General features: G+C 38.0%; 1 protein-coding gene and 1 long non-coding RNA gene across 2 annotated transcripts; both read right to left on the reverse strand.

Moving 5' to 3' along the window:
- Nucleotides 1-3,381: 3,381 nt before the first annotated feature.
- On the reverse strand, nucleotides 3,382-4,767 carry LOC134662965 (uncharacterized). Its single transcript, XR_010098110.1, has 2 exons — nucleotides 4,341-4,767; nucleotides 3,382-3,590 (listed from the first exon to the last, which is right to left on the reverse strand). It is a non-coding gene; the product is annotated as an uncharacterized LOC134662965 (long non-coding RNA).
- An 8,751-nt stretch (nucleotides 4,768-13,518) lies between these two features.
- LOC134662574 (uncharacterized) lies at nucleotides 13,519-22,220 on the reverse strand. The gene is made up of 6 exons (XM_063518844.1): nucleotides 21,496-22,220; nucleotides 20,354-20,585; nucleotides 19,495-19,741; nucleotides 17,979-18,212; nucleotides 16,862-17,036; nucleotides 13,519-13,697 (listed from the first exon to the last, which is right to left on the reverse strand). Exons 1-6 carry the CDS (start codon nucleotides 22,012-22,014, stop codon nucleotides 13,530-13,532), a joined length of 1,575 nt encoding a protein of 524 aa, XP_063374914.1. The 5' UTR covers nucleotides 22,015-22,220; the 3' UTR covers nucleotides 13,519-13,529.
- Nucleotides 22,221-24,189: the final 1,969 nt, after the last annotated feature.

Below are 24,189 nucleotides of genomic sequence, written 5' to 3' on the forward strand. Positions count from 1 at the left end.
AGGAACAACGCCAAAGACCGATTAATCGGTCACATACCACAGAGCAACATCGACCTACGTGCATATACCTACATAAAGTTCAATTTCAGTTTTGCCACTTCAATGATGTGGCGTCTGAGTGACAGCTTTTGTGTTTGACACGGCGTGGAAAAGGTTAAAAAAACACAAACGAACTCCAATCTAATTATTAAGATACCTACTTATCTAATTATTTATTTTCGTACCGTACTACGGTACGGTACGTAGTCTTATTCACAGCCTGACTAGCAATAGACGTTACTATTGCTAGTCAGGCTGTGAATAAGACTTAAATGTATACTAACATACGGTTCAGCCATTTGGGTTTATAGAGAATGCCAAACATTAGAAATGAACATACAATACATTCGCTTGAAAAAGATTACCCTCCTTCTAACGCAGTCGGGTAAAAAGATAGCTGAGCCATTTTATTTAACTCTTAAATGCATAGTGTAGGATGCAGCCTACACAAAAAACATCTAATTTTATACCTACATAATTAGAAAAACCTATATGTCTATTTATATATTATTTCAATAGAAAAACTAATCCGTTTTCCGATTTTTTATATAAATTTACGCAATATTTTAATTTATAAAAATTACATTCGTTTTAAGACGAAATGTCAGAAAATTTGAAAAAACCCAGAATTTGATGATTAGTATGTGATTTTGGATGTTTTTTTTTGGGGTTTGTAATTATTTTATATTTAATACAAGGTGTATCACAAATAGTGTACCTTTCTGATGATAGCAGGTTTTATCATATATCTCTTACTGAAAATTATATATTTACATAAATAAGATTTAGCCTATGCAACTTCTAACACTGATTTCGCAGTGAAAATCGATGTTATAATTTTTTTACCATTTTTCCAATAATCAGCAAACAATTACGTAACACATATATTAATTTCGGGCAAAAAGAAAAAATCATGCATTTAAGGGTTAAAGTTGTCCCCTACACTTTTTTTAATTTGTGAATTTCTATGTTATTTCTACTCAGAATCACGAGCTCTTTCTATCCTAATAGGAGAAAAAAAGTGTCCCAAGGTTTTTCCCATTCCGTTACCATTTTTCATAGACTTTGTATGGCGGTTTCGGAATGTAAAGATCGAAAAATGTATGGAAATCTTGGGACACTTTTTTTCTCCTATTAGGATCAAATGCTCATGATTCTGAGTAGAAATAACATAAATAATCCCAATTTTGAATAAAAGTGTAGGGGACAACTTTAAATAAAATGGCCCAGCTAAATCATCATTAATGTCAAATTTCTATGAAAATATAAAGTTTATAATTATTGACACTTTGTTCTGTTCAATCGGTTGGACAATTTATTTAAATCACTCTCCTTTTGAGGGTTCCGTACCCAAAGGGTAAAAACGGGACCCTATTACTAAGACTCCGCTGTCCGTCCGTCCGTCCGTCCGTCCGTCACCAGGCTGTATCTCACGAACCGTGATGGCTAGACAGTTGAAATTTTCACAGATGATGTATTTCTGTTGCCACTATAACAACAAATACTAAAAACAGAATAAAATAAAGATTTAAGTGGGGCCCCCATACAACAAACGTGATTTTTGATCGAAGTTAAGCAACGTCGGGCGGGGTCAGTACTTGGATGGGTGACCGTTTTTTTGCTTGTTTTGCTCTATTTTTTGTTGATGGTGCGGAACCCTCCGTGCGCGAGTCCGACTCGCACTTGGCCGGTTTTATTCCCATTTCAACTGCCTACACAGCCTACTCTCCACAGTTCCAACTTTAGTCAAAAAATCCAATTTTAAAATATTTTAACGGATAACGGTAATTTGGTCGGAAATTGCTCTACGCCGGGCCATGGCCACAGGTGTTGCTCCTGTTGTTTCTCGTAACGACAGTAATTACGTCCCACGGGAGTTCCAATTTCGCTGTAAAAACAAAAATTATTGTTTTTTTTTTGGCTTGGGTACTTATTACGGGGCGGCATGAGAGCAGAAAATGAGATGAAAATACTTCAACGGACAGAAGATTTTTGCGCAAGCCTATTTATAATACGGCAAACAAGCTTGCTATTAATTTTTCGGAATTGATGTAGAAAACCATAATTTCATATTTTATTTACCAGTCGTTTCTTGGTAAGGGAGGATATTGTGCTAAGCCGAACTAAACTCATTCATAAACTAGTGGCTCTGTGAGCTGTAGACCTCGCGAGCGGACTTAAAACTGAATAAATGTATGGCAAAAATATTTATTAAAATATAGGTATAGTACATGTAATATAAAACAAAAAATTAAAAACTACATAAAGCTACAAACAAAAATTAAACGAATACGCTTACGCCCGCGCTTGATAAATAAAAAATACGAAATTTTTAATTTTTTTAAAAATAAAATAAAAAACAACTATACGAAATTTAAGTATAAAAAAAATACAAAAAGTTATGTAGCAGTATATACAATTACTGGGGATGGAACCCGGGACCTGCCGATGCAAACAAAAAAAGCGAACGTTTGCAAAATACGCCATTATAGTTCTTACTAAAGCTGACGAAATTTAGCTACTCATTCTCAAGTAAAAACTAAATATCTAAATACCGCCAAAACCAGCGATACAAATATTCTGAATTTTAATTTAATAAATAATAATAATTTTAAACATATCTCAAAAAGAAAAAAACTCTTATGATACCGATACGACTATTTGTTTAGGCGGGAGCTATCACGACTCCGCCATTTTGAAAAATTTCCAAAAACCGGATCGACAAAAATTTTTTATTTAGTCATAGAATTCGGTCACAAAATTTCACGAAAATCGGTTAAGAATTACGACCTGTAGAGGAGAACATCCGGACATACAAAAGCAAAATGCCCGAGTCAAAACGTAGACCTTCGCTACGCACGGTGGGCTGAAAATCGGCCTCCATAGAAATAGAAACCGAAGTCTTAAATTTGAACTTTTTTTTATTGGAATAGCTTTTGTTAGGTTTTATTATGTCCCAAAATTAATCTTAGCTAATTTGGTTGGAAAATTATAATTTTTTTTTTAAATCTTTGTATGGCGCGTATCAGAAAAAACGAGTTTTCTCCGAAAATAAAAAGTTAACCGTAATATCCTGACGGATGATTTTAAAACCAATTATTCTTGATTTTTCCACATAATTAGAATTTTCCTACGGGGTGCACTTTTTTTTTTAAATCGATATATATTTTTTATTTTTATTATTTTATTTTTTTATTTTTATACGGTTATACTCGTTATTTTGACTACAAAAAATGAATTTGAGTTTGATCGAACCAATAACTTACGCGTAGTGAATTTTTGTTCTAAGCAAATGTATGGAGCGTACGAGTAAAACGGATTTTTTTTTCAAAAATTAAAGGTATACCGTAATATCCTTGCAGATGATTTAAGTACCAATTATTAATGATATTTTGACATAACGCGAACTTTTCTACCGTATGCACTTATTTAACAAAAAATAAAAAACTTATTTTTTCATGCTGAAATAACTTTTTCTCATTGTTTTAATCAAATAAATAATAAACATACAAGAGTTACAAGTAGAAAATTGAAAATAAAACCATTACATCCTTTACATTATTACCTTTGTATCCTCTTTATTATCTTTGTACTTAATGAAACAATATTTAACAATCAAACAAAGCTTCGTGATTTAAACTAGATCCTTGAGATTTTAGGATAACAAACAAGTCCAAGTTCGTAATAAGACTGTCCATGGTTTATGGTCGTGTAAGTTAGCGGTTAAGAAGCTCAAGATGAACTAAAATATAAAATGTACCCCTTACCTATTTATTGCTTGTACTAATGAACACCACCATTCTACGAGTATATCATTGCTATTATAATTAGTTTTACGTCTAATTATAAGCATAATGATTAAAACCTTAATGATTAAACTGCATTCATAATATCTACTAACGATTGTAACCGGACCTCATTAATGATCATTAATTTTAGACTCATAAGTTGTCAATGTGTCATTTGTTAAATACTGTTTCATTAAGTACAAAGATAATGTAATAAAGAGGATACAATGGTAATAATGTAAAGGATGTAATGGTTTTATTTTCAATTTTCTACTTGTAACTGTTGTATGTTTATTATTTATTTGATTAAAACAATGAGAAAAAGCTATTTCAGCACGAAAAAATAAGTTTTTTATTTTTTATTAAATAAGTGCACACGGTAGAAAAGTTCGCGTTATGTCAAAATATCATTAATAATTGGTACTTAAATCATCTGCAAGGATATTACGGTATACCTTTAATTTTTGAAAAAAAATCCGTTTTACTCGTACGCTCCATACATTTGCTTAGAACAAAAATTCACTACGCGTAAGTTATTGGTTCGATCAAACTCAAATTCATTTTTTGTAGTCAAAATAACGAGTATAACCGTATTAAAATAAAAAAATAAGATAATTAAAATAAAAAAATATATCGATTTTTAAAAAAAAAGTGCACCCCGTAGGAAAATTCTAATTATGTGGAAAAATCAAGAATAATTGGTTTTAAAATCATCTGTCAGGATATTACGGTTAACTTTTTATTTTCGGAAAAAACTCGTTTTTTCTGATACGCGCGATACAAAGACTTTGAAAAAAAATTATAATTAATTATTTTTCCAACCAAATTAGCTAAGATTAATTTTGGGACATAATAAAACCTAACAAAAGCTATTCCAATAAAAAAAAGTTCAAATTTAAGACTTCGGTTTCTATTTCTATGGAGGCCGATTTTCAGCCCACCGTGCTACGCTTCGGTCAATCATAATTCATTCTCCCTCGGAAAAACACATTTGGTAAAATATTTTTACCGAATATTTAATTTCAAGTTACAAACGAATGACTGAAATATGAAATAAAACAATATGTATCACAAATCAATTATATTTGAAATACAACGTCAACAATTATAACTATACTCGTTTATATTACTTGTACATGTATGTTCACACGTTGATATAAAGAAAAGGGCAATGTTACCACTATGTACCTACAGTTAACTGCGCAAATATCGTAAATATCTTCGACATGAATGCACCAGGCAAATTTCCGCAAAACAGTTATTAAGTTAACTAAATGTACGAGGGGCGTTCAAAATATTCTCGGTATTGATATCTTACGACCTCTTCTAAAATTTCTTTCGTTACTGGCCGCTAAGGTTTATTCATTGACATTAAAAAAAAGTATAATTCGAACCGAGATAGTCTTTTGTTTTTCTGCAATTGCTGAACAAACATGAACATCATGTGCGAATTGACAATGTTAACTAAATTAGAACATCGATGCGTGATAAAATTCTTGACAAAACAGGGTAAAAATCAAAAAACCATAAAAGAGGAAATGGATTGTGTTTACCGTGAGTCTGCTCCTTCTTTATCTACCATTCAAAAGTGGTCAAGCGAGTTTAAACGCGGAAGGGAGAGTATTGAAGATGACCCTAGATCTGGCCGGCCTGTAGTAGCTACTTCACAAGAAAATATTGATAAAGTGGAAAAACTTATATTGGAAGATGGTCGAGTGAAGGTAAAATCTATAGCACAAGTAACCAATCTCTCTATTGGTACCGTACATGATATTATACATGACCATCTTAATATGTCAAAAGTAAGTGCAAGATGGGTTCCGCGAATGCTGACTCGGCTTCAAAAAGACATGCGTGTAGCTTGTTGTTCCGATTTTATTGACCTGTGCGGTGAAAATCCTGATGAGGTGCTGCAAAGAATAGTTACTGGAGATGAAACCTGGGTTCATCATTATGACCCAGAGAGTAAACAAGAGTCCATGCAGTGGCACATTAAGGGTTCAGCTCATCCCAAGAAGTTCAAGGTCATCCCTTCAGCTGGCAAGGTCATGGCCACGATATTTTGGGATTGTGAAGGAGTATTACTAATCGATTATAAAGAAAAAGGTGTAAATATCACAGGACAGTACTACGCTAACATTCTACGTCAATTAAAGGATGTAATTAAAGAAAAGAGGCGAGGAAAGTTAACCAAAGGTATTCTGCTTCTGCATGACAACGCCCCCGTCCATACTGCTCATATTGCCAAGGCAGCTATTGTTGAATGTGGGTTTAAAACTGTTACTCACCCACCGTATAGTCCGGACTTAGCCCCCAGCGACTTCTTTTTGCTCCCCAATCTTAAAAAGGATCTGCGTGGAAATAAATTTTCTGACGATGAAGCATTGAAGGCGGCAGTGGAGGAGCATTTTTACACGAAAGATAAAAAATATTTTTACGAGGGATTAAAAAAAATAATTGATCGATCTTTTAAGTGTATGAACATAGGGGGGGAGTATATTGAAAAATAAAAATATCAAACTTTTCGTACTTTTTTGTTTTCATTCTCATACCGAGAATATTTTGAATACCCCTCGTATATAGTGATAACACAGCCGTAAAACTGTGAAATACTATAGAATAATGAGATAACAGACGATAATTATAAGCTAGAGAGTTTAAGCCGGCTTAATAGAGTAATGGAAAAGATTATTTGATTTATAAGATGTGCTAAGTCTGAGAAAAAATCGTGTCCTCGTTTTGGAAGTTGTAGATGGCGCGGCGTTATGTTTTAACCGACTTCTAAAAAGGAGGTTTTTATAGTAAAGCCTGACCAGTAATATATTTTTGTCAAGCGGGCGCTGTTATTCTCATGTAGACAGTTCAGTATGAAAAAAATATTAGTTCCAGTGAAATTCCGCAATATGGCGCGTGATCATATATTCCTGGTCAGGCTTTAACTAAATTGTCAAGCTTATTATTTTACTTTACACATCGATAACTACCAATTAATTATTGTTAATGGCTTTAGCAGTCAGTATGAAATCGCATTCAAGATTATTGAATTACGGTTAAGTTAATAAATGTTGTCTTTGGTTACCGCGATAGTCATTCAAGAATGAAACTATTGAAACGGATTATATATTATATCGCGTATCATGAATTTAAAATTTGAATACTTAGGTACATTCCGACGATTCGAACTTTACAGCGTTTGCCGTCACACAGGACTGTGTATCTAATGGTGTGGACATTTCAGTAAGTACCTATACCTAGTAATGTTACTTAAAATAATTGTAACATAATCTTCATAGGCCAGCTTTGCATGCATAACTAGTCTTAATTTTTTTTAATAGCTTTTGTACTGTAATTGTATGGTAATACAGTACCTAATAATTAGTTTCGCACGTAATTTTGACAGAGGTGAATATTTTTCCTCAGTCACCCGCTGTAAATGATTCGAAACGTCGGGATGTATTTTACGTTCATCATACGCGTTATAATCCTTTTAAATCGTTTTATTACAGTTAACTTATTCAAGTCGTTTTAATAAAACCTCTCCTCTCCTCTTGGTAGGGAAGCCCAAGAGGGAATTTTTATAGTTATTCGAGCGTGTCAGATTAAGATATTGTGCTACTCGTGGAGTCTACCTTAATCTGACGATTACAAGATTTTCACATTGTACAGTCGCCATCCGATATATCGGAGCGGCCGAGGTGCTCAAAATATCTGAACAAGCTCTCTAATGCCTGGACAAATAGAGGCGGACGAATTTTATAACTGCCACCAACCCACCAACATAGACGTCATCGAGCGTGTCAGATTAAAATATCACTCATATTTTAATCTGACACGCTCGAGTACCTAACAACAAAAATACCCTCTTGGGCTCCCCTACCATTTGTGGACCCTTGATTACATAGCGGAATGTAATATGATAATATCATTTCCTTATCTACATATAACAAATTGCAGTGCCTACGTAATAAGATGCTTTAGAGTAATTTCTAAAATGGGGGTAATTTAGAGAATGCCAGCTTTAAATGTAAATTTTTAGAGATGCCACGAATATTCGGTATTCGGCCTATTCGGCCACTTTGCCGAATATTCGGTATTCGGCCACTTTGCCGAATATTCGGTATTCGGCCGAATGTTGCCTACTATTCGGCAGAATACCGAATATCTGTTGCTCCTACTTAAAATGAAAAAATGCACAATAAAAATAACCAAAAACTATGTAAATATATTTAGAATGTGTTCTTGGAAAGTTGTTAAATAAGAATACCATTTTTTGAGCATTTGTTGGTTAAAAAACATTTTATTTTTATCATAAGTCTGAGTGTTTGACTCTATTCATTAATTCTGTTCAACAAAAATATATCTTAGCTAACGTCATCTAACGTTGAGCTTTGTTGGCGATCAGTTTTCATAATAATTGTGACTCAAAATGTTCGCATGTCATGCCGAATATTCGGTCGCCGAATATTCGGTATTCGGCCAAAACCACTATTCGGGGCATCTCTAAAAATTTCGCGTAGGCGGCTAATAACAACTTAGTTACATCAAATGACAAATAGAACCTATGATTACAAAATTTCACGATATCCGCTCGAAAACCGCCTCTTTATTGTTTGAAATCAGTGAACAAAATTGCATTTTTCATGCTAGATTGAGTTAAAATGCAAGGTCGAGTTGCTTGCAAAATTGCATTGATGATTTTGAATAATAAAAATTTATTAGCATTAATTTGTATTCGATTTACAACTAATAATCGTCGCGATTGTGTGGTGTAGAAAACTGGGTTTCACTCTGTAGCAAAGTTTGTTTACCTTTCGCTCCTTACCCTCTACGCTCAAGATTCCACTTCGAATCTTGGGATCTTTCGCTTGCTACAACAACGTTGCTACCTTGATAAATAAATTACTATTTTATTATACTAATTAATCATATATTGCACAGGCCGGAACACCAACTAATATGTCGCATGTTGAATAATTGCATTGCACCTTATAGGTTATAGGTGGGCCATTTTATTTAAAGTTGTCCCCTACACTTTTTTTTCAAAATTAGGATTTTTTATGTTATTTCTACTCAGAATCGTGAGCTCTTTTGATCCTGATAGGAGAAAAAAGTGTCCCAAGATTTCCACACATTTTTCGATCTTTCCATTCCGAAACCGCCATACAAAGTCTATGAAAAAATGGTAACGGAATGGGAAAATACCTTCAGACACTTTTTTTCTCCTATTAGGATAGAAAGAGCTCGTGATTCTGAGTAGAAATAACATATAAATTCACAAATTAAAAAAAAGTGTAGGGGACAACTTTAAATAAAAGGGCCCAGGTACCCACACAGGTACCTATGCATAATTATTATTCTTATGTATTTACTATTTTATACTGACTGCACAAGGTAGACTATTTTATTTGGCAATGGTCCCTTAATAAATACATTATTACTTTATAATATTGTTTATCTGTGTATACGGTTTTAATAATATCCGGGAGGCCGAGCTTTGCTCGGAAAACATACAAAAATCTCAATTGCGCGTTTTTCCAGAAAAAAGGCCTAGCTAAGTGTCATTCTATGAAACTTGCTAACTATATGTAAACAAACCGCCATATTGAAATTGTCTCTGAATGATGAATTTACTAGTGACTTTTGTTTACATATTTAGCAATTTCTCGCCCCCGAAAACCCCCATGTATCAAATTTCATCGTATTCGTTAAAGCCGTTTCCGAGATCCCAGAAACATATAAATATACAAGAATTGCTCGTTTAAAGGTATCAGATGAATTTGAGAATTGCGTTCCAAGGTAGTACATAGAGACCAAGATAAGTCTGCAACGATTTTATACCACACGCAGTGTTACCAGTTCATAGAAGTTTGACGTTTAGAACAACACTTTCACTGCGTGTGCTATCAAAATCGTTGCAGATTTATCTTGGTCTAACTCTAAACGTCGTTTATCGTACGTGTGCAAGTGTCATTAGTCATTATGTAGGTACTTAACTCGTCTTTCATTCGTGTATGGATCATGAAAGACATCTCGTGACTCGTACAATAATGATGACTTATTTTTTTTACAGATGGGCTACCGCCAAAACCGAAATTCGCAAGTTGCGGGGATCTTTCTCTTTTCCTCCAATGAAGGCGTAAATAGAGTGACAGAGAAAAATGCCCGCAATTTGCGAACTTCGATTTTCGCGGTTAAAGCTCAAAGACGGCATCTAAAATAATAAATGTGCCCTACTCTTAGTTTGTTACTTATACTTAGTATGAAAATTGTATCTTCTGTTGGTGATCCTAATAAACAAATTATTTATTTAATGTAGAGTTATTTTTTACTATCTTTGAGTTTATTAGGATATCTAATAAAACTCCGGACGTTTGGTTAATAACATAATTATTAAAATATAATATTAGTTGTATTTTTATTGACTTTGCTCAGTTAAAAACTTTGTTAACGGCTTTGAAAATGTTATGACATATTCTACTCCTGAAAAAAGTTATGAAAATACGTATTTAGGAATATAATATGTTGGTATTTGGTACGACTATTTGGCAATGTTATGTAAAGTGTCATTTAATAGAACTTGCTAACTATGTATTGAAATTGTCTCTAAATGTCAATTTACTAGTGACTTTTGTTTACATAGTTAGCAAGTTCTATAGAATGGCACTTTACTCTTAAATAACTTTGACTTGATTTCTTGGCGTATCTTCGTATTTCAACCCTTAGCTCTGCAGCGGTGTCATCAGGGTTGGGCAGTATTTCAATTACATGTATTTGAAATACGTATTTGAAATACAAATTAGTATTTTGTATTTGTATTTCAAATACTACCTCAAAAGTATTTTGTATTTGGTATTTCAAATACTGCACTCACATGTATTTAGTATTTTGTATTTCAAATACTTCAAGCTTCAAAATACATTTCTATAAATACATTTTATTAAATTCTATAATCCTAAAATGTCTAATCTCTCGCACAAGCTGTGAGCCGACCGCGAACCTCCGATCCAGCCGAGATACAATTTTCATTGGCTGGATACTGGATCTATATTAGGTCAACTTCTGCGTGGAACTTTTCGTTTAAATCTAGGGGATAGGGTCATTGCAGTAGTTTCCGTCCATGCACTAGTTTTCGACGACTTGACGGATTATCAAATATATATTTCATTTTTAATTTACTACTTTTTGCGAAATCTTCATCTTCCTCGCGTTGTCCCGGCATTTTGCCACGGCTCATGGGAGCCTGGGGTCCGCTTGGAAACTAATCCCAGTAATTGGCGTTGGCACTAGTTTTTACGATAGCGACTGCCATCTGACCTTTCAACCCAGAGGGTAAACTAGGGCCGTAATTGGAATTAGTCCGGTTTCCTCACGATGTTTTCCTTCACCGAAAAGCGACTGGTAAATATCAAATGATATTTCGTACATAGTTCCGAAAAACTCACTGGTTCGAGCCGGGGTTCGAACTCGCGACCTCCGGATTGCAAGTCGCACGCTCTTACCGCTAGGCCACCAGCGCTTCCTTTTTGCGAAATATCATTGTTATATGTAGACAGATATATTGCTTATACGCCTTAGACATAAGGATTGAAATCAGTCCAAATTTGTGCAGGAATGTAGGTATATATTCAAATTTCGTCAAGTGGACGTAAACTAGAGCTGGACGAAAACTAGCGCAATGACCCTATAAGTTTGTATGAAAGGATATTCGTTAACGTTAAAACTAAATGCTAAACAAAAAAATAAATAAAGGTATATTTTGTAATTGAAATACATTATTTTAAACACTGTAATTTGTATTTTGTATTTCAAATACCCGTCACCAAAGTAGTTTGTATTTTGTATTTCAAATACTTTTAAAAATGTATTTTGTAATTTGTATTTCAAATACGTGGAAGCCAGTATTTTGCCCAACCCTGGGTGTCATGGTCGCGTTCTTATCACCTGTCATGTCATGCGTCACTTTCGCACTTACATACTTGTTAGAACGTGATAGGCATGGTGACAAATGATAAAGAACCGCCATCTTAGCCCTTCTGAGGTGAACTATAGGAGTGAAATCGCGATAAAAATGGTAGTTTCAAAACCTAATCAGATTTTAGTGTTTTCTATGGGGCAGTAAATTTTACTGCGATTTGAAGCTAGTGCCATAATATAGTGAATTCACCTCACAGAATTCTTAACCTCTTACTGCATATGGAGCCATATATGGCGGTTATGATATTCAACTCTATTGACAGCTATTAAAGTTCAAATTTAAACAAATATTTTATGTCACTTACAATGTTTAGACACGCATCAATGCTGGGCCAACTCACATGCCCACTTAAGAGGTTATTATATGCATATACATATATCCTTTTTAGGACATTTTATACTGAGAGGAACCTCCAAAGGTATCATTCCCTCTCCCTCTTAGCATCAAGAAAACAGAAAAGGGAATAAATACATGTAATAACCCCGTTAGGGCTTATACACACTTAAAATTAATATAATATGAAAGATCAACTTCCGACTAGATTTGGTTGATATTTTTAACAACAATATACCTAACATATTTTGATATTATGAAAATGATATCAGCCACACTTACCTACTAAGTACGCATATGCAAATTTCCTAAAATAACTCAGATAAGTCTGAATATTACAAGCAGACATATATTTTACATTTAGGCATATTAAACGCAACCAAAGCAACCTTGTCAGGAATGTATGTACACGTACACAGTATGCGCACAAGCTCTAAAGACTCCTAGATCAAAGAAATACCTACATCTCTAATGTGGCTTAACTACAGAATTTTTATTACAACAAGCCATATTATCTAGGATTTAAAGAGCTAAAACTAGAGGAAATAAAAACATAAAAGTTTTATAAATACCTATAGATCTAAGCATTAAATTAAACCTAAGACTAGCAATCAGACTTTATAATTTAAGTATGTATTATAATATTTATAATTAGCTGCCGTATTATTGTTTATTGTTTATAAAGGTAGGTAATATAAAAATGTATCTCTTATTACATGCTGAGTAATATAGTAATTTTATGCTTAAAGTTTATTACAGCCATAGAGAAATAAGTAAGACAAGAGTGCTCACTCCATACATCAGTTCAGACTATTAATTTCAGTATCTACATCTAGCATCGAGTAGCGGAACTATCAGTACTGCTATTTGACAATAGATGTAGCACCGACCGGAAAGTCTTATCTCAGCAGCATACGACTTTCCGGTCGGTGCTACATCTATTGTCAAGTAGCAGTACTGATAGTTCCGCTACTCGATGCTAGATGCTAATAGTCTTTTTGGTACTAAAACTGATGTATGGAGTGAGCACTCTATGTATTTTTTTCTCTATGTTACAGCTAAGGACTAGATCACTGTTATTGAAAATGAAACGAACAGAACAATTAACTAGTAGAGAACAGTTGGTTTCAAGGCTTCCTTTATAAAGGGGCCCACAGATGACCAGTCCACCGGACTATATCAGCCTGTCAGTTGGTCGGAGCTGTCACCTTTTGCGTTTAACTGACAGGCAGATATCGTCCGGCGAACTGGCATCTGCATCCGCATCCGCATTAAATCGGCATCGATTTTATGCGGATGCGGATGCAGATGCGGATGTTGAAAACAATGCGGAAGTTCCGCGAATGCGGATGCGGATATTCGCAACATCCCTGGTCGAAACCCAATCAAGGCCATCATCCGATGCTCTGTAAAGAATGCTTGTACTGGAGCAGTTTGGTCAGGTTGGCGAGCACCAGATCTGGTGGCTCGGATATCACGAAGTAAACCAGGCCCAGGATGGACAGCACGGCGCGCCAGATCGAGAAGTGCGTCCACGTGTGATAGAACGAGGGGATGGTCGGCTGAAGAAGAAATCATATATTTACGGCCACACACTCGACGCACTAGTGGTATGGAGAGTAGTAGTGTCCGACCGAAGATTCGGTTTCGGTTTCGGCCAGTTTCGGCCATAAAATCGTGTTTCGGCCGTAGTTTCGGTTTCGGTCAAAAAACGGCCGAACCTTTCGGCCAGGCCGAAACATACGAAATAGTACTTCGTACTATGTGACAAAGACCAAAAGTTGGGGAGCAAGTAGGACAACAATATTTATGTATACAGAAATTAATTGGTGTATTAGAAAACACAATACCCCTAATGATGGCGCCACTGGACGGTCGACGCAGTCTTAAATATGTGTATAAAAGCGGTTTAATGTAATTTTTTCAACGATTTTAATAAATCTGCAAAGTTTCGGTTTCGGTTTCGGCCGAAACTAGAGCCGAAGCCGAACCTTCGGTTTCGGTTTCGGCAAAAGAACGTGTTTCGGTCGGACACTAGAGAGTAGTAAGGGAAGTATGCAGGGAAGTATGGCCGCCGATGAAGAGTAGCGTGGCCACACTGTCTGCCTACTTCCTCCGCTTGTCATACCATTCGTCGAGTGTGGCCGCGCAGTTACTTCAAATCAAAGAGATTAACAACAGGCATGAACTTTTGGGAAGATGTCTGTGAAAGACTGCACAACCTTTTTTTTTTTAACTTTTTTTACGTATTTTTGTTTATGATTTTTAATACTGTTTTGTCTATTTCTTACTATTTGCCAGGGGGCCGATTTTTGAATTTCGATCGCTCGATTTCGTCACTCGAAAATCGGTGGAAAACGGCAAAATGCTAATTTTTGAAATACGAGTGATAGAAATTTGGAATCGAGTGGTATCGACCACTCGTTTTCAATTCTATTAGTAGAATTTATATGCCTAGTAGTGGAGATATTACTGAACGAAATACACGAAATCAGGTGGTCGAAATTCAAAAATCGCCCCCCCCCAGCCCAAATTACATTTTGTGTTCTCCTAAGTGTTCTCAGTGCCTTTAACACATTTAGTGCCAGCGCGAGCTACGCGCTCAAAGCGTTGCCGAGAACACGAGAAAAACCGTATGTAGCGAAAAGCGCCTACGAACAGTGAACTCCCCTAGCGAGTCGCTAGCAGTTAATGTGTTACAGTCGTCTATAAAAATGTCAATAGATTTTACTTGTGAAATTCAAATGTTTCTACTACCTACTTACAGTGGTGACATTGGTGTAGTTGGCGATCATTGGCGCGTACTGGTACACCATGAGGTCGTCGTACATGCGCGCCGCCGTGCACACCAACAGACACGCCATGTACAGGATCACCAGCACGATGGGCAGGAGTGGTTACTTACAGTGGTAACATTGGTGTAGTTGGCGACCATTGGCGCGTACTGGTACACCATGAGGTCGTCGTACATGCGCGCCGCCGTGCACACCAACAGACACGCCATGTACAGGATCACCAGCACGATGGGCAGGAGTGGTTACTTACAGTGGTAACATTGGTGTAGTTGGCGACCATTGGCGCGTACTGGTACACCATGAGGTCGTCGTACATGCGCGCCGCCGTGCACACCAACAGACACGCCATGTACAGGATCACCAGCACGATGGGCAGGAGTGGTTACTTACAGTGGTAACATTGGTGTAGTTGGCGACCATTGGCGCGTACTGGTACACCATGAGGTCGTCGTACATGCGCGCCGCCGTGCACACCAACAGACACGCCATGTACAGGATCACCAGCACGATGGGCAGAAGTGGTAACTTACAGTGGTAACATTGGTGTAGTTGGCGACCATTGGCGCGTACTGGTACACCATGAGGTCGTCGTACATGCGCGCCGCCGTGCACACCAACAGACACGCCATGTACAGGATCACCAGCACGATGGGCAGAAGTGGTAACTTACAGTGGTAACATTGGTGTAGTTGGCGACCATCGGCGCGTACTGGTACACCATGAGGTCGTCGTACATGCGCGCCGCCGTGCACACCAACAGACACGCCATGTACAGGATCACCAGCACGATGGGCAGAAGTGGTAACTTACAGTGGTGACATTGGTGTAGTTGGCGACCATTGGCGCGTACTGGTACACCATGAGGTCGTCGTACATGCGCGCCGCCGTGCACACCAACAGACACGCCATGTACAGGATCACCAGCACGATGGGCAGAAGTGGTAACTTACAGTGGTGACATTGGTGTAGTTGGCGACCATTGGCGCGTACTGGTACACCATGAGGTCGTCGTACATGCGCGCCGCCGTGCACACCAACAGACACGCCATGTACAGGATCACCAGCACGATGGGCAGAAGTGGTAACTTACAGTGGTAACATTGGTGTAGTTGGCAACCATCGGCGCGTACTGGTACACCATGAGGTCGTCGTACATGCGCGCCGCCGTGCACACCAACAGACACGCCATGTACAGGATCACCAGCACGATGGGCAGAAGTGGTAACTTACAGTGGTGACATTGGTGTAGTTGGCGACCATTGGCGCGTACTGGTACACCATGAGGTCGTCGTACATGCGCGCCGCCGTGCACACCAACAGACACGCCATGTACAGGATCACCAGCACGATGGGCAGAAGTGGTAACTTACAGTGGTGACATTGGTGTAGTTGGCGACCATTGGCGCGTACTGGTACACCATGAGGTCGTCGTACATGCGCGCCGCCGTGCACACCAACAGACACGCCATGTACAGGATCACCAGCACGATGGGCAGAAGTGGTAACTTACAGTGGTGACATTGGTGTAGTTGGCGATCATTGGCGCGTACTGGTACACCATGAGGTCGTCGTACATGCGCGCCGCCGTGCACACCAACAGACACGCCATGTACAGGATCACACCAACACGATGGGCAGAAGTGGTAACTTACAGTGGTGACATTGGTGTAGTTGGCGACCATTGGCGCGTACTGGTACACCATGAGGTCGTCGTACATGCGCGCCGCCGTGCACACCAACAGACACGCCATGTACAGGATCACCAGCACGATGGGCAGGAGTGGTTACTTACAGTGGTAACATTGGTGTAGTTGGCGACCATTGGCGCGTACTGGTACACCATGAGGTCGTCGTACATGCGCGCCGCCGTGCACACCAACAGACACGCCATGTACAGGATCACACCAACACGATGGGCAGAAGTGACTTACAGTGGTAACATTGGTGTAGTTGGCGACCATTGGCGCGTACTGGTACACCATGAGGTCGTCGTACATGCGCGCCGCCGTGCACACCAACAGACACGCCATGTACAGGATCACCAGCACTATGGGCTGGAAGTAGGGCTGCAGGCCCCGGCTCAGGTCCAAACTTGTCACGTCTAGCCTGAAACAGTTGATTTCGATTTTTATGGTCACGAAAATTGTACTTCGCAACTAGCATGGGATCGGATTGGCGGATCAAATGACTCGTGGTGTCAAAAATTACGCAAAATTGAATACTTTTCTTTTAGTCGGAAGAGTCAAGCCGAAGAGGCTTCTGTTTGGTTCAATATGAAGAGAAAAAATATGAAGGGTTCTTTACCAGTTAATTCACATGGACGTACATACGCTTATTCCTTTAACGGGCATAACCTATCACCTTGATATAAAGTTCAAAATCATTGTGGGAAACAAGTTCGGCCTTATTAAGACTTAACTTATTCGTAGCGTGACCCGATACAATCAACAATGGACGCTCCTATGCAACGGCCTTGAACTAGGAGTGCATTTGCACAAGTTTACGCTCTAATATCTGAGAAATAGGGGTTAAATTCGCAGGCTTTCAGACTTGAGACGAAGTTATTCTCCGCGATGAGGTATATTTTCCATAAAGCACTTGTTTTTGGTAGGTTAGGTCATCAACTATGCAATTTAACATTTACGGGATAAGAAAGATATTACTGAAACAATAACTATAACTTTTGAATCGCATTATGGCTTGATATTGTCATTCAGACATTGACGTTTGATTTTATGCAGAAACAATATAAAACGTGAATTGAGAGGATGTCGGAATAATACAAATATAGCACACATACGTATGACACTTATGATAATAAATATCAGGGAGACCGAGCTTTGCTCGGAAAACATATATAAACTCAAAAATGCGCGTTATCCCAGAGATAGGACCTAGCTAGATCAATTTTTCGCCCCCCAAAACCCCCATAATATAGCAAATTTCATCGACATCGTTAGAGCCGTTTCCGAGATCCCTGAAATATATTAAATAAATACATGTACAAGAATTGCTCGTTTATTTACCTATAAGGTAAGATAAACTCACCTATCCAACACTGAGAGCAGACACAACACACAAAGAAAGTAGTATGTAGCGACGTATGGCATAGTGACGACCGCGTGAAAGGACAGATGGCCAGCGTCCAAACTGTCAGAATAGCTGATGAGCAGTAGGTGCATGAGCGCCACGCCGCCGAGCACGCCGTGGCAGGCGTACGCGCAGCTGCGCCAGGCCTTCTGCGCCGTCAGCGCCACGTCCAGCGGCGTTAGGTCGCCCAGTCTGAAAATGAAAGTGAAATGAAATCTTTTATTTCAGGCAACTAGTGGCCCATACATAAATTACCTTTTCACCTCAGCAGCTCGAACAAGGGTACTTTGCTACTTAAAAACAGTGAGCAAAATGCGATTTTGCTCACTGTTTTTAAGCAGCAAAGTACCCTTGTTCGAGCTGCTGAGGTGAAAACTTAATTGTTGGTATATCTTAAAAAAACATGAGTGAATAGGTAAGTGATGAAGAAGGAATACATTTTTCGGGTTCTATAATATGTTCTCACTGCTGAGGTGAAAAGTTTTATGAACTACACGAGATCAAAGTTATTTACATCTCGTGCGCTTTTGAGTCCCTTACTACGCTCAAGATTCTAAATTATATATTGTATAGAATCTTTCGCTTGCACGGGACTCAAAATAAGCACTCGAAGAAATATCAAACTTTGATCTCTTGTTGTACAAATAACTATAAAACTAGCATAGATATTATAAAAATATAACTAAACACTATAAAACACATTATGATTGCGATGCATTACGCAACCTCGCAGTGTCAGGGAACCGGCCGCGGAACCGCCGAAACTTGACACCCTTCGGCCAAAACTCCTCCTTGGTGAAGGTCGCTAGATGTTCAGTCGGAACGGTCACCACAAACGAATTAAAATTCGCATTGTGTCGAGATTCCAACTTCGCAACCCTCAGGATAATAATAGTCTTCTAAGCGTCCCTAGAAGGAGTAGTTGACGGTGCACCGCAGTACAATAGGGTATTTTCCTACTAGTCAAATCAGTTTCTTTTTTAGAACTGTCAAAACGATTTGCTAATATGGAATTTATATGAAATCTTACATTGTGACGTCACGATCAACTCAGCACCTACTTTTTATATTTCTAACCAATTTATTAAATAAGACTTTTGCTTAAAAATAACTGCTATGTTTTTCTAATAATTATCTGGTGCTTTATTTCATGCATGGTGTGAAATAATCTATTTTAAATACAGGAAAATACCCTATTTATGCATGCCAGATGCTAAGCATTTATTTGTACTTATAGCAAAAATACAATCGTTCATGAAATTATAGTTACACATCTAACTGGTATTATAAATTATGTTGTCTTATTTTCTGTTTTGTTTCCTTTTTTGTACAATGAAGTGTTTTACTAGTACTACTATTTTGGCACAAAAAAATAGGTAGTAGTTTGATGTAGCAAAATTAATGGAACGTTACTGTTTTTCCCCTGCACTCTAATTTAATACCATAATATTTTGCATAAAAACAATTGACATACCTCAAGTATTTATCTTCATTTCTAGACTGCTGTGATTCCAAGATTCTATCCCTGGACACAGCTCTGAATGTCCCTCCGCCCTGCATGTAGATTTTCTCGGGCCTCCGTGAACCGAAGGGGTTCAGCCTCTCATCGTTGGGGGATGTGAGAGGTGACGGTGATGAGAACGGGTTGTCTATATATTGGTCATGGTACGGCATACTGGATTCAAGAGATGCCAGCATTGTTGATAAGTCTGTTGGGCGAACTGGAGAAAGTATTGTGAAAGTTATAACTTCCGTAGTACAGATTTGCTGGAGTTTAATTTTACATAGGAGACAGGACAAATATTATAGTGGTATTGAGTTTTGCTATGATAGAGCTCCTTTGATCAAGATAGCATTTTTTTAAACATGTATTGTAATAGAAACTTTTTTTTTCAGCAACTTTATGCATTCAATTAAAGATATTAGCAATGAATATGGAAGTTTTCTTATTATTTAACTACAAAACAATTTGCAGCTAGAGCATATTTTTTTTCTACAATGTGCAAAGATTATGAATCAGTGATAAGAGTTGTTCATATTATTATTGGTTTGTAAAACTAAGTATTAAATAACTCAAGTGTTCTCAAACTTTTTTGTAGTGTGACTCCCTTTATGTTCGAATTGTCATCAGAGCCAGTGAAGTCCCAGAAATCACAACACACAGTTTGAAAACCCCTGAGTTTGTATGATCTCTCTTGTCAGGCCTGAGGTAGACCATGTCGGTCTCGCATCGGTCTATTCAGCCACCAAAAAAGGTGTTTCTCCGGTGTTACACCATAAATTGTCTGAAATAGACGCAAAGGCCAATGATAATGAGTTTGTATGACCTTTACCTGGTTTCCCTCCGCCTTTAGTTTTACTGCCAGCTTTAAACACCTTAGGGCTGACATCACTCCCGTTAGCATTGGTATCTTGTCTCTCGTCCCTCACTTTCCGCCGAGTCTTTCTAGGTTTGTGCTCCTTCGAAGACCCATTGTTGTTTTCTACATCATTCGCTTCTATATCTAGTTCGCCACTTAGAGTTACTACCTCATCCTTGTTGTATTCTTTCAGATAGTCATCAACCTATAACAAAAGAAAATTTCATAAATGTGTCACACTATTCCAGTGGCAGAGTGTCAATGGGGTTGGACTGTCAAAGTATTTAGCAGATGGCGCCATCATAGCCTGCCCTGTCGATCCCTTTATTCCCTGGATACCCTTTAAGCTAAATCTCATAGAAAAAGGGGCAAGCTATGATGGTGCCAACTATGCAAACCTTAGACAGCCAACCCCAGAGCAAGCCAGAGTGCAATATTTATTTTTCAGTTTGAACAGGGTCTCCAAACCCAGGGCCCAATATGGATGCGTTCCAATCCGGCCGCGGGAGCCAGGCAGGCTCCAGGGGATCAGCCCTAACAGCACCAACCAGATCCCCCCCCCCCCCCGGCGCCGACGGTGGCCCGCGCGAAGTTTCCGAGGCGCATTATGGCCCTCAGGTAAAAAAGTTTGGAGACCCCTGAGTTAGAAGTTTAGACTGTATTCAAAATTAACTTAAATAGCTAAAACAGATATTCAAATAAACAGAGAAAATAACAATCTTTCATACTTTTAACACAAGTCTCCTTGAGCTTACTGTGGGACTTAGTCAATCTGTGTAATAATGTCCTATAATATTTATTTATTTATTTATATGCCAAAAATTTTATGATATTAAACTAAACAACAGAGCATATTCAAGTTTCACTCCTTTAAAACTTACACAAGTTTGTAAAATATATAGGTCCTTCATATTACAACTTGTACTGACATTAACCTATCATATCCCAAGGGCTCAAATATGAGCCGTAAATAAATTTTCCAGATTTCCCACGCTTTTCAAAACTTCAACTCCCACGGCTCAAATGTAAGCCATACTGGGAGACAACGACAAAATTAGTTTTCGGGTCGCAGGATCGGACAAGTTAAAAAAACACTATGGTAAATAAAAAGTTACCTTTTCTAATGCACTCAGACTAGATCCAGGTACTTCAAAATCATGTAAATCCCTATCTCTATGCTTTGATGAATGCCTCTTCTTCTTTCTATATGAGGGGCTCCTCTTCTCTTTATGACCACTCGATGGCCGGGATAAATTCTTCATAAACTTGTCATCCAAACCAGTAGGATCATGGGAATAAAACACGAACGAGGGATTCTTATCAGACTTCTTAATTTCCTTTTCAACAAATCCTAGGATTTGATCCTTGAGTTGATCGTGAATAGGCAGCTCTATGTCTAAAGATTCTTGCTCAGACTTGATCCAGCTGTCACGCTTAGATCTGTCTGTAGTCTGTTCGTCGGCAGCAGGAGTTTCGGCCACTTCTGGGGTCTCTGAGTGGCCGTTTGACAACTTTCGCGATCCGGACCGACTCCTCGATCGTGACTTAGTTTTGCGCTTCGGAGAAGGAGACCGAGCCACAGAATGAACTTCTACTATCTCCTCCCGCACGTCTGCACTTTTACCAGGCTTCATTTGCACGGATTGAATATAAAACCTACGCAAAAGTGAAGCACAAGATAAAAGCTATCTAGAGTGCACACAACTTAAAACTAGCACTTCCACTGATCTTAAGTCACATTATGCGTTCACCGAATTAAACTAAATACATTATTATATATTCTTTATTTATTATTTAGGAATATTCTCACTTAAAGAAAACAAAAAGAAACAAAGCGAATCTAAATGTCAAATGCCAATCTTCAGTGACGTCATTGTGACGTCATAGTCAGCTAGCACGTTCCGTCAGACGCAACTTGCTGCTAAGGGATTTATAAATAGCAATTTTCAAGCAAGATCATAGCAATTTTCAAGAGATTGTAGGATATTCAATATATAGCTGGTCAAGCAGATCTTGTCAGTAGAAAAAGGCGGCAAATTTGAAAAATGTAGGCGCGAAGGGATTATCTTCCCAAAGAAAATTTGAATTTCGCGCCTTTTTTTACTGACAAGATTTGCTTGACCAGCTATAAGTAGTTGGTCAAACCTAATTTGTCAGTAAATAAGAACAAAAAATACTATACTTACTCATCCTTTTCTTTTGGGTGCTTGTATAATACTAGTGTAAGACAAAGATAGACAAAGACAAAGATACTATTGTATTCTTTCTGTCTATGTTTGAAATGACTAGGTAGTGTCCGATAAAAAAATGAATTTCGCGTCATTTAGTATCTTTCTTTCTTCCGTGTTTACTATACTGATCAACCAAATCTTGTCAGTAAAAAAGGCGCTAAATTCAAATTTTCTATAGGACGATATCCCTTCGCGCCTAAATTTTTTAAATTTGCCGTCTTTTTCTACTGTCAAGATCTGGTTGACCAAGATACTTATAATACTTACTCGTACAAAGTGGATGTGCCAAAGAATAAATAAAATATTTTTTTTATTATAGCCGGTCAAACACGCTTGTCAGTACAAAAAGGCGCGAAATTCAAATGTTCTATAGGACGATATCTCTTCGCCTACATTTTTTTGCTGCTCTTTTCTACTGACGGAAATGGCTTATCAATTTGTGACGCTACTATTCGCGTTTGGGGGCAGTTTTGTTAAATTTAGTACGCTCAAATAATTATCATATCTATAGCTGGTCAACCAAATCTTGTCAGTAAAAAAGGCGCGAAATTCAAATTTTCTATTGAACGATATCCCTTCGCGCCTACATTTTTCATATTTGCCGCCTTTTTCTATACTGTCAAGATCTGGTTGACCAAGTATAAATTGAAAATGAAAAACGCGGCGCGGACCACCGGTTAAGAACCACTGGCTTAAAGCAATCAGCACTTTTTTCTTCCCCCGCCGCGGCACCCGGACAGAAAATTGGAATTTCCCGTATCCGTGTCAAGCACTTAATTTAAATAAAACTAAGTATTATATTTCGTCTCGGTTTCACAGGTTTATTGCTCATAACTCATAGATAAGTGCAGAACATGAATTTGAGAAGTTCTGGTTTAATAGTTGGTACCTACAGTCAGCAACAAAAGTAGTGAATCAGGCTAATCAGGGTCAAAAGTTTCTACCATTCTCTAAAAGAGTATGTGCCGAAGCCGAAAGAGAAGAGTCGTGGAATGTATGGGGCCCAATATTATACATTCCACGACTCTTTTCTTTCCAAACAGAGTCTAACAATTAGCTAACAAAAGGGATGTCTCTCTATGTAGAACAATTACCAGTAGATTGTGACAGAACTCAAACTGTAGGTACCTAGAGACATAATTTTATTTGGAGAAATATTCCCGGATGGCATACACTTTTGGTGCGTTACCAAATTATTGCCAAAGAACGGATAGAAAAGCGTTTTCTTACGAGGTAGTTCCCAGGTTGAGGCTTGCCGAGCATCGGCAAAAGACACAGAAGATCCGAGACATAATACCTGTTCCATTGATATACCTTTAGTACTTTTCTCAATCGACCTGAGGAAACTTAATAAACATATTAGAGTTAGCCGACTTACTGGGAGTTAACAGCACAGTTTAGCCCTGCCATGCAGTTCGCAAGTGGCTCTCAAGACTCAATTTGCCACCATAAATTTATTCGTAAGCAGCAAGCAGGGGTCACTACCGACGAGGCTTTGGAAGGAGTTGAGACTTTATCATTTCACTAAACCTGTTTAGCGAAATGATAAAACTAGTTGACTTTTTAAGTTCGTTTCGT

Source organism: Cydia amplana, chromosome 3 (genome assembly GCF_948474715.1).
Source record: "Cydia amplana chromosome 3, ilCydAmpl1.1, whole genome shotgun sequence".
Taxonomy (NCBI): Eukaryota; Metazoa; Arthropoda; class Insecta; order Lepidoptera; family Tortricidae; genus Cydia; species Cydia amplana.